At 36.4% G+C, this 12,427-nt stretch overlaps 1 protein-coding gene across 10 annotated transcripts in view; it reads left to right on the top strand.

Annotated features, from left to right (window-relative positions):
- The window catches only part of NR3C1 (nuclear receptor subfamily 3 group C member 1), a 124,666-nt gene that overhangs the window by 93,047 nt on the left and 19,192 nt on the right, over nucleotides 1-12,427 (top strand). For all 10 annotated transcript variants that reach the window (XM_024246811.3, XM_054555228.2, XM_054555230.2 and 7 more), the window contains 2 exon segments: nucleotides 9,075-9,353; nucleotides 11,019-11,163. In XM_024246811.3, the coding sequence (XP_024102579.3) occupies nucleotides 9,075-9,353; nucleotides 11,019-11,163 (424 nt within the window).

The following is a 12,427-nucleotide window of genomic DNA, read 5'->3' as shown; positions in this document are numbered from 1 at the left end:
GTTTGTCTCTGTAGCTTATAAAAATTTATCATTTTACTTTGAAGATATGAGTAAGCAGATGTAACAGTGTAGTCAGTTCAGTATATGTATGCTTGACTAGCATAATGTTACTGCCCAATAAAAATGGGAAATTTTTTTCATGAATATGTCATTGTTTGTTTATCCACCAGTTCTTCTTACACACACTGAATTCAGTACAGCCAGACTATATACAAAGAAAGGAAATTATGTAATAATGAAACTTACACAACATGCAGCAACTTTATTATTCTTACTCCTTTTTTCAGCCTCAGAACTATTCCCTAGGGTTGGAAATGTTTCTGTATCATACATATTTACATGTCCGTTTTTCTGTTTGCCTTTTAAAAGCACACCTTTTACTTGGAGATCTGTGTTTTATGACAGATCTTCAAGGGAGGGGTGGGGAAAAAAAAAAAAAACCTCAAGGAAGAACTAGATGGGTTTTGTTTTGGTTTTCAAGCAAAGAAGAAACCTGGGCCGGGCGCAGTGGCTCATGCCTGTAATCCCAGCACTTTGGGAGACCGAGGCAGGCGGATCACGAGGTCAAGAGATCGAGATCATCCTGGCTAACATGGTGAAACCCTGTCTCTACTAAAAACACAAAAATTAGCTGAGCGTGGTGGTGTCACCTGTAGTCCCAGCTACTCAGGAGGCTGAGGCAGGAGAATCGCTTGAACCCGGGAGGCAGAGGTTGCAGTGAGCCGAGATCACACCACTGCACTCCAGTTTGGCGACAGAGCAAGACTCCGTCTTGAAAAAAAAAAAAAAAAGAGAAACCTGAAACTAGTTATAAGTTAGAGTTTCATATCCCTGTTTATATAACAAGTTGTATAATTAACACTGATCTCAGCATTAAAAAATTTTCCTGTGAAAAAAGTTTGGAATTCTGCTGTGGTTGAAATTGCAAGTTCTGTGAAGGTAGTGGTGATCTAATAACACATATGCTTAGTATTTATTGTGAAATTAGCACTTTTATTCAGCAAATATGCACCAACAAGGCAGTCACTAGGTATAAAATGAATAAAATAGTGCCTGTATTCAAGTAGTTTATCTGGTAGTTAGGTTGCAGAGTCAGTCACAGAATAGCATGGCACACCATAGAGGGCATAGGGCCGCAGGAACAAGAGGAAGGTCACCTAATTCTGTCTTGGAAGTCAAGGAAGAAGTAACATTGAATTTGAAATCTATAAGCTGAGTAGGAATTAGATAGATGAAAAATAAGGGCAGAGACATGATCAGATTTGTATTTTACAAAGACTAATCTTACATGGAGAGACCAATTAAATGAATATGGCAGTCCTCCAGATAAGAGATGGCAGTACTGAGAGAGAATGGAAACCGTGTGGTTCCTTTTATGATTATGATGATGATTATTATTTTAGAGACAGAGTCTAACTCTTGTCACCCAGGCTGGAGTGCAGTGGCATGAACATGGCTCACTGTGGCCTTGAACTCCTAGACTCAAGCCATCTTCCCACCCGATAGGGCTACAGATGTACACTACCATGCCCAGCTGATTTTTTTTTAATTTTTGTTTTAATTTTTTGTAGAGACAAAGGGGTCTTGCTATGTTTCCCAGGCTGGTGTCTAACTCCTGGCCTTAAGTGATCCTCCCAACGTGGCCTCCCAAAGTGCTGGGATTACGGGTGTGAGCCACTGCAACTGACCTATGTGGTTCTTTTGATAGGAGAGACTAATTGTTGGTGCTATCTAGCACACACTGTGTGTATACATCTTGTTAAATAGAAAATAGGTTTATGGGTATGACTATGAAGAGTGTAATTCCCCAAACCACATACACAACTCTATCTACGTTTGACCAGGCTATTTAAACTTAACTGCAGAGTGTCAGCATGTTAAACATTGATTTACATAAAATGATAGCTGCCCACTTTCTTGTAAATGTTATAAAAACTGCAGAGATTAACTAAAAAATGCACACAGAAGTTTGCTTTCAGTTCCACAAGGGTAGTTTATTTTTGTTATAAAAACAGTATTCCCCACTTTCTTAGATACCAGATCTCTGCCCAGATTTTACCCAGTTTCATCTTGCTGCTCTCTAATCTCCTATGTATGTAATATACTTTGACCATTTAAATATGTATTAAGACACTTGAGTTTTTAGTGCCCTTTGGTTTATTTTCTCCGGTCCCAATTATCTCTAATCTTCATTTTTTCATTTTACCTGTTTTATATTTTGAAATAGGTTTTGAATGAAGCTCAAAGGACAAACCCAAATAAAATTCTGTTGTATCTCTAATATATTGTGGTTGCTTACCCAGTAACATTTTTAGGTGCTTTTCTGAATACATACAAAGTTTAAGATCTTTGGAGCTTTAAGTATATAATGTTTTTCTGGGCAATTTCTCTGTATCCAAACTATGAGGGACTTCTTTCATCAAAAGAAAAAAGATATATCAACTACAAAGTAATGATTTTGATGGACTAGGCTACAAAATTTGTCCGTTTTTTCCTCCCTCTTACAGTTTAATAGCAATTGCAGTGCCCTTTGGCCTTACTGCACTAGAAGATGACCCCAGGCAGTGACTGACATCTGATTTTTCTATTAATTATACCATCACTGCCATTCCCAGTTGAATCTTTTGTTGGACATCAGAAATTTTTCTTACATGAATAAAATTTAAGCATACGGTTGGGCACGGTGGCTCACGCCTGTAATCCCAGCACTTTGGGAGGCCGAGGCAGGCGGATCACGAGGTCAGGAGATCGAGACCATCCTGGCTAACACGGTGAAACCCCGTCTCTACTAAAAATACAAAAAATTAACCGGGCGTGGTGGCGGGCGCCTGTAGTCCCAGCTACTCGGGAAGCTGAGGCAGGAGAATGACATCAGCCCGGGAGGTGGAGCTTGCAGTGAGCCAAGATTGCGCCACTGCACTCCAGCCTGGGCGACAGAGCGAGACTCCGTCTCAAAAAAAAAAAAAAAAGAAAAAACTTTTAAGCATACAATTTAGGCTGCAGTTTCTCAAAATATTGTATTAAAAATAACCAATTATATGCTTTTATAGTCAGTATAACGTATCCAGTTAGTGTAGAAATTGGCATTTGTTAAAAACTACTACATGTTAGTCTTTGATACACGTTCTTCTACTTTTTGGACCCTCATTATTAAAAACACCTTTGAATAGGGCCATGATTTACTTTATATCCATTTTTATACTACATAGTGGAAGAAAATTCTAATTTGTTATTTCCTACTATGATATGTACTGTGTGGCATATATCATTAGTTGATCCCATTCTACTTGTAGATGAATTGAAAGAAAGGCTTAAAAAAGTTCTTAGGGTTTGTGTGTGTGGTTTTACTGTAAAAGTATCATTTTTGTATTGAACTAACCCCAGTATACATAAAATCTTTATTTGGCCTGGTATGTACGTATGCCAGGAATCTTTGGCAGACCCTAACACTTACAATACAGATGAGCCATGTGTTTCACACTTTTTTTTTTTTACAACCTTCAGAAATATTCTCTTGTTCATCAGAGTGCTTCCCCTAAGCCAAGCAGTTTCGATGATAGCTCCAGAATAACTTTGCCCAAGTCTCTCCATAAATGTAACTTAGGACTGCAAGTGGTGTATTTTTATACTCTTGCCCCATACCAAGTAACTCTCAAGATTTATTTTAAGGGAGTGGCCTTCACTGCTTAAAGTGCCTAGCATTTAAGAACAGATAAGATTTTTAATGGTGATCCTAAATTTTTTTTTTACTTGCTTGTTTTTCTCTTGAAACTAAATGTTTTTATTCACTTCATTTTAAGATATATTGTAATCAGTCCAAAGTATGGCTTTATTTTTAGTATAAACAGTCAAATGAAACTTAACAGTCTTATGGCATTATCAGATTTATTACCAAATATTATTGAAACTAATTTTTTTTTAAGTTCAAAAACCCAATCTAGTTGTTTCTCTCTTATTTTCAACTTTTATTTTAGATTCTAAGGGTACATGTACAAGTTTGTTACTAAGATACATTGTGTGATGCTGGTGTTTGGAGTATGATTGCAACTTTCATTCAGGAAGTAAGCACAGTACCTAACAGGTGCTTTTTAACCTGTGCCTCCCCCCTCTTGTATTTCCCAGTGTCTGTTCCCATCTTTATGTCTACATGTACTCAATGTTTAGCTTCCACTTATAAATGAGAACACGGTATTTGGTTTTCTGCATTAGTTCATGTAGGATACTGGCCGCCTGCTACATCCATGTTGCTGCAAAGGACGTGATTTCATTCTTTTTGTGGCTACATAGTATTCCATGGCATATAAATACCACATTTTCTTTATCCAGTCCACTGTTGATGGGCACCTGGGTTGGTTCCATGTCTTTGCTATTGCAAACCATGCTGCAGTGAACATATGGGTATATGTGTCTTTTTGATAGAATGATTTATTTTTCTTTGGGTATATGCCCAGCAATAGGATTGCTAGTTTGAATGGTAGTTAAACTCTTAAATTCTTTGAAAAATCTCCAAACTTCTTTCCACAGTGGTGTCACTGTGGTTTTGACTTGCATTTCTCTGATGATTAACAGTCAGCATTTTTTCATATGTTTGTTGGCCACACGTATGTCTTTTTCTGAGAAGTGTCTGTTCATGTCCTTTGCCCATTTTTAATGGGGTTGTTTTTGCTTGTTAATTTAAGTTCCATTTAAACTCTGGATATTAGGGCTTTGTCAGATGCATAGTTTGCAAATATTTTTTCCCATTCTGTAGATTGTGATAGTTTCTCTAGATTTGCAGAAACTCTTTAGTTTAGTTAGGTCCCATTGTCAATGTTTGTTTTTGTTGCAGTTGCTTTTGGGGATTAGTCGTAAATTCTTTCCCAAGGCCAATGTCGAGAAGGTTATTTCCTAGGTTTTCTTCTAGGATTTTCATAGTTTGAGGTCTTACATTTACATCTTTAATCCACCTTATTAATTTTTGTATGGCAGTAGGTAGGGGTCCAGTTTCATTCTTCTGCATATGGATAGCCAGTTATCCCAGCACCATTAATGGAATAGGGAGTCTTTTCCCTATGGCTTATTTTTATCAACTTTGTGTAGATTAGATGGCTGTAGGTGTGTGTCTTTATTTCTGGACTCTATTCTGTACCATTGTGTTTGGGGTTTTTTTACCAGTACCATGCTGTTTCGGTTACTGTAGCCTGTAGTATAGTTTGATTTGGGGTAATGTGATGTTGCCAACTTTGTTCTTTTTGCTTAGGATTGCTTTGGCTATTTGGGGCATTTTTTGGTTCCATAGGAATTTTAGAATGCTTTTTGCTAATTCTGTGAAAAATGACATTGTAGTTTCATAGGAATAGTGTTGAATCTATAAATTGCTTTGGGTAGTATGACTATTTTAACTATACTGATTCTACCAGTCCATGAGCATGGGATGTTATTCCATTTGTGTCATCTTTGATTTCTTTCAGCAGTGTTTTCTAGTTCTCCTTGTAAAAATTTTAAACTAACTTAGATGCATTCCTAGGTATTTTACTCTTTTTGTGACCGTTATAAATGGGATTGCATTCTTGATTTGGCTCTCAGCTTGAACATTACTGGTGTATAGAAATGCTATTGATTTTTGTACATTGATTTAAATCCTGAACCTTTACCAAAGTTGTTTATCAGCTCCAGGAGCCTTTTGACAGAGTCTTCAGGGTTTTCTAGGTATAGAATCATAAGTGAAAAGAGATCGTTTGATTATTTCTTTTCCTATTTGGAGGCCTTTTATTTCTTTCTCTTACCTGATTGTTCTGACTAGGATTTCTAGTACTATGTTAAATTGGAATGGTGACATTGGGCATCCTTGTCTTACTGCATTAAGGGGAATGCTTCCAACTTTTGCCCATTTGGTATGATGTTGGTTGTAGGTTTGTCATACAGGGCTCTTTATTACTTTGAGGTATGTTCCTTCAATACCTAGTTTGGTGAAGGTTTTTATCATGAAGAGATGTTGGATTTTATCACAACTTTTTCTGCATCTATTGAGATGATCGTATTTTTTTTGTTATGTGGTGAATCACATTTATTGATTTGCGTATGTTGAACAAGTCTTGCATCCCAGAAATAAAGCCTACTTGATTGTGGTGAATTAACTTTTTGATGTGCAGCTGGATTCAGTTTGCTAGTGTTTTGTTGAAGATTTTTGTATCTGTGTTCATCAGGGATATTGGCCTGTAGTTTTGTTGTTGTTGTTGTGTCTCTACCAGGTTTTGGTATTACAATGATGTTTCCCTTGTAGAATAAGCTAGGGATGAGGCCCTCTTTCTAGATTGCTTTTTTAGAATAGTTTTAGTAGGATTAGTACCAGCTCTTCTTTGTACATCTGGTAGAATTTGGCTGTGAATCCATCTGGTCAAGGGCTTTTTTTAGTTGGTGGGTTTTTTATTATTGATTCAATTTCAGAAATCGTTATTGGTCTGTTCAGAATTTCAGTTTCTTCCTGGTTCAATCTAGGCAGGTTGTGTGTTTCCATTTCCACATACATACTTATTACTCCAAATAATGGCTTTATATATACGGGGATCAGCTGAAAACAAAAATGATACTTTCATAGTAAACTCTACCCTCCCCCCCCGCCCCCACATACACGCATAAACCCTAAGATTTTTTAAAGCCTTTGTTCCAATTTATCCATTTCCTCTAGATCGTCTATTTTGTGTGCATAGAGGTGCTTGTAATAGTGTGAAGATCATTTTCATTTCTGTGGAATCTCTTGTAATGTCATCTTTTACATTTTTTATTGTGCTTATTTGGGTCTTCACTCTTTTTTTCCTTTGTTAATCTTGCTAGTGGTCTATCAATCTTGTTTATCCTTTCAAGTAACCAACTTTTATAAACTAGGTTTTAAGCTAATTAAGATTTCTCTACTTTTATTAAGAAAGAAGTAGTGTTACCACAGACTCATGAGCACTTCTGTGGAGCTCCTATATTGACTGCTAATCAACTATATGCTCCAATGGGTCAGGAATTTATATAGAGTAAAGTTGTATTAACTAAGTTGCTTTAAAATAGTGATTGTTTAACTAAATGATTCAGTTCAGTTAACTCCTTCCTGAAGATATTTTGAAAAATTAATTAGTATTATTTCTTGCTCTAGTCAGTACAGCACAATTGGGTTCACTTGTACTTTCTGAGCTGTATTGAAAAACATCAGTTTTCTCATTTAGAACTATATATAAGTAGTCAGAAATTAATTACAAACTGAGTCATAGAAAATGTTTTTTTTTAATCCTCCAGCTTTTTACTCTTTCTTCCTTGTGCTAATGTGGAGTAAAGAAATATGCATTCTAAACCATTTACAGTTACGGCTAATTGAGGCTGTCAAAGTACTGTTTCAGTGTATTGATTTGGCACATGTGTGTTCTCTTTTACATTGTCAACAAAGTACATTTTATGATTTTGGATCAAGATTTCACTGGGATACTTCTGGTTGTTTAAAGAGTTTATGTATTGGTGTCCTTCCTTTTTAAAATTTTATCACTCCTCTATTAAGTTGCGATATCCAAATTTAAAATATTCTAAAAACATGTTCTCCTGCAAGTTGAGGTAATGATAGTTGTTATATGGTACTTACTATAATATATGCCAGGAACTATTCTAAGCATTTTACATATTTAATTCTCACAACAACCCTATAAGGTAGGGACTAATATTATCCTCATTTTACAGAAGGGGAAATGAAGAGTCAGGCAGTAGCTTGCACAGATACCCAGCTACAACATGGCAGAACCAGGACTTAAATCCAAATATGCTGATTTCAGGTTTCTGCTTTTTAGTCCTATATCATACTGTGCCTCCAAGAGAGCATGGTAAACTAATTAGAATAGTTCTATCATGATTCTGTTTCTGTTTTGAACTAAAAATTTTTGAATTTCTCAGTACCCCATTTAATATAGAACACAATAAGAATGGAACCATTTTATTCTAACATTGTACATTGAGATATCGTTCCCACCACCATATCTGTCCTCCACAGACTATGTGATGTGTCATTTTAAGGACAGAGGATCTAAAAATGATTTTTAAAGGTGATTTACATTTACTCTTCCCTTTGCAAAATGGTTTGCACCCCTAATAATTTAGACAGGTACATTTCTTCCTGATATAAATTACATTTTTTGCCTTTCCTTGGAATTCTGAGTACTTTCCCTCTGAGGGAACAATGTAATTCTTATTTAGTCACTAAAATAACTTCAGGAGTATGAATAAGTCTACCAAAAAGTCTACAGCATCCATGTTGTAGTTTGATTAGATGGTTCCATACCAAGTCAAGGCAAAAGATAATTTATATATAATATGAGAATGGCTGCTTTAGGTTTGTAGAGTAATCAATATAAATCTTCCTTATAAAAGGGAAATTTCCCGCTTATAATTTATGTGAAGTAATGTAAAGTTTTTCATTTCATCTTCCCAAATGTTTTTAGTCCCAAGCAGTATTTATGTTAGTACCTATGTAAAAGTGAAAAGTGAATTTTTCTACTGGTAGAACTAATACTATTTTTAGCATGTAATCTGCTGTCATCTTCCTATCTTTATAAGTGGCTTTGAACAAGTGAAAATAGTGTAATTCTTTTCATTATATATACTACCATGATTTAGATTATCTTAAACCACAGTTTGTAATCCGTTATTCCAAGCTTAGATTTTTTTTCAGTTTATAGTAAAGAGTAATTTGCCTTATATAACCAATGAAATTGTTGCATTTAGAGTGAAAGTGAGACAAAAAAAAATTTATAGAAGAATTTACAAAAGTTATTTACTCAGATTGTTTTAACATACCGTTATAATACTTTGTATAAGGAATAACTATAATGAAGTTTCTGGCCTATTTGTAAGGCAAAATTAATTGGGAATAGGTTCCTCTGGATCTTTTGCTTTCAGAAAAAAAAAATGTTTTTTCTCCTTTTCCATGTCACTTTATCATAATTGCTAAATAAAATATTTCTCCCATCTTAATAGTTTTAGAAAGTAAAAATACTTCTTGAATAAACTATGTAGCACAGACCTTCCCATTACAGTTCATTTCTATGTATTTTTTAAAATACCCACAGCTCGAAAAACAAAGAAAAAAATAAAAGGAATTCAGCAGGCCACTACAGGAGTCTCACAAGAAACCCCTGAAAATCCTGCTAACAAAACAATAGTTCCTGCAACGTTACCACAACTCACCCCTACCCTGGTGTCACTGTTGGAGGTTATTGAACCTGAAGTGTTATATGCAGGATATGATAGCTCTGTTCCAGACTCAACTTGGAGGATCATGACCACGCTCAACATGTTAGGAGGGCGGCAAGTGATTGCAGCAGTGAAATGGGCAAAGGCGATACCAGGTAAGATGCAAAAGATGAAAGAGCAACTATATAAACCTTTGTGTTTCTTCAGCAAAAACACTTTGGCTTTTATATCATCGTGAGCCCATGGCTTATCTTGTTTCTCTTACTCAGTTCTGGGGACTATGAAGGGGAGAGTCAGGTGAATACAGGTGATAGGGAGTTTATAATAAAACATTTACATTACTCCCTGCTTTTCAAATCATTATGCACAGGATGGTAATTTCACATAGGATGATGTAATATCAGAACTCGAGTTACAAGACTCACTCAAAACTCCTTTTACACTGAAGTTTGGGGAAATAAAACGTTTTTAGTTAATTCCATTTGTTTTCCTTCATTGTGCCACTTTTAAAAATCAGGTTGTTTTTAAGATTGGTAAACATCAAGTATGTTGATTGTCAAAATTTGTACTAAAGTAGAATGATTTTAACCCTTCACTAAATGAAATGCTACACATTGAATGTAATTTTAAAGATAATTTTAAATAAAAGTTACCCTATTGGAATTTGGTGTGGAACAGCAGAGGTCAATGTTAGTGTCAGCTCTGACTTTAAAGACAGAGGGAATTGACAAGCCTGTGTTCACGCAGATAGTTAGGGAGAGAGCAAGAAAGGAATCTGACCTCCTGTCATCCTTGTTTTATTAAGGGGGAAAGAGGTGTGACTAGCAGGGCAAATGTTTTACTTAACTCATTGATTAATACCGCAAGCCAAGATTCTTTTCTGTTTTTTAAAATTGATACATAATAGTTGTACATATTTACTGTACATATTTATATTTAGGGGGTACATGTAATAATTTAATAAAAGCATACAACGTGTAAGGATCAAATCAGAGTAACTGGGATAGCCAACACCTCAAACATTTGTTTGGGGAACATTCCAAATCTTCTCTTTCAGCTATTTTGAAATATAAAGTAAATTATTGTTAACTATAGTCATCCTGTTGTGCTACTGAACACTAAAACTTATTTCTTCTAACTGTATTTTTGCACCCGTCAACCAATCCCGCTTCATCCCCGTCACCACTGTCTTTCCCGGTCACTGGTAACCGCCAAGTCAAGAATTTTGGCTATTTTACTATTTAGTTCATGTTTACTTAAGCAGACAAAGGTGACAAAACTGGCTACTTTTTTTTTTTTTTTACATTAAAAGCTATTAAAAAGCACAGAGGGGGCTGGGTGCGATGGCTCACGCCTGTAATCCCAGCACTTTGGGAAGCCCAGGTGGGTGGATCACTTGAGGTCAGGAGTTCGAGACCACCCTGGCCAGCATAGCAAAACCCCATCTCTACTAAAAATACAAAAATTAGCCGGGCATGGTGGTATGAACCTGTATTCCCAGCTACTTTGGAGGCTGGCACTGAGAATCGCTTGAACCCGGGAGGCAGAGGTTGCAGTGAGCTGAGATGGCACCATTGCACTGCAGCCTGGGCGACAGAGCAAGACTTTGTCTCAATAAATAAAAAAAAAGCAGAGGGTTTGTGAGTCTTAAAGTGTCAGATAACAGAAGAAAACTGTGTCTACCTAGTATTTAATTTCCTTTTTCTGTTAGGGGTCCCCTTGTTTTGACAGGGCTAATTGATCTCATTGCTCTTTGGCAATTCCCACAGAGATGATCTTCTTAAGAGTGTTGCCTCATACCTTTATTTCTCTTAATTCAGGTTTCAGGAACTTACACCTGGATGACCAAATGACCCTACTGCAGTACTCCTGGATGTTTCTTATGGCATTTGCTCTGGGGTGGAGATCATATAGACAATCAAGTGCAAACCTGCTGTGTTTTGCTCCTGATCTGATTATTAATGAGTAAGTTGTATGTGAGTCATTTTCCCTGTATTCATAGGGTATCTTTAACCAGCTGATGTTTTCCTGATTGACTGCTATTGTGATAATTCAGGACTGAAACAATCCTACTAGGTATCTAGGATCTAGGCAAACTGGAAATAGAGTTATGAGTGCTTGGGGCAGGACAAGTGTAATGTACATGTGCAAATGTACATGTGGCATTATTACTGTCCCAGGACATGTTTGAGGATATTTAACAGCATATCTGAGGTTAGTAAAGTCTGTCACAAGCAACAAGAAATCTTACTGGGATATTATTTACATAACCCTATTCCAGAAAGAAAAAGGAGCATGATAAAACTCATGTGGATTCAGTGGGGACAATTGTAGATGAGGATATCTAGGCTGATGGGGTGGGACATATGGACCCAGACACAAGAGGTATCTCTTTGCATGGCAAGGCTCACCCAGTGTCTATGGTTTAAGAATACGGGAACAAATTTGTTTTGTTTAACTGAGAGAAGACCAAGCCTTTAAGATTTTATAAATCAGCTATTCTCTTATCCTCTAGGCTTATTACTGTGTCTGTGAAATACTTCAGGTGTCTATTTCCCCTTACCTCATTGTAGTTGTTTCCTCACTCGTTTTTTCCCTCCACTGTAACGTTCATCATGTTGGCTAATGTTTGCTTCCTCAAGCACAGTCTGACTGCATCACATATCTCCCCAGTACACAGATTGTCTTCAGTATCTTCCCACTGACCCTCCAGTACATATTCTGCATGATTTCAGGCTTCCCAGAATCTGACCTCACTTCCTCTCCCATTGTTTTCCTTCACACACTCTTCATTCCTATCCATTCTTTCTAGCATACTCTTAGACTCTTGATGTTCACATCACCAGATACACAGCAGAGAAGTCACATCCTAGTTATTCTCACTTTCTACCTTGTGTTACTACTTTTCGTACCCCTAGCTTATTGCTGTTAGTACATTGTAAACAAGGAGTTCTCACACACATACCCCTGGTCTAAGAAGAATAAAAAATGAAGATTTCTGTTTGTATAGAAAACAGAAGTCACCTTGACTGTTATTGCCAAAAAGAGGACTGTTGAATGTTCAGAAAGAGTACTGCATCACAATGTAACAAGATTAGGTAGTTGGATCCAATTTTAAATTAACTGGTAAATATATTTAGTTTCTGGGGAAACTGAAGACGTTATTACTCATCAGAATCCTACCATGCTGTTTAAAAAATACCATGTTGGCAGTATTTGTTTTTTAGTC

Source organism: Pongo abelii, chromosome 4 (assembly GCF_028885655.2).
Source record: "Pongo abelii isolate AG06213 chromosome 4, NHGRI_mPonAbe1-v2.0_pri, whole genome shotgun sequence".
Classification (NCBI taxonomy): Eukaryota; Metazoa; Chordata; class Mammalia; order Primates; family Hominidae; genus Pongo; species Pongo abelii.
This window is presented reverse-complemented; position numbering and strand designations above follow the sequence as displayed.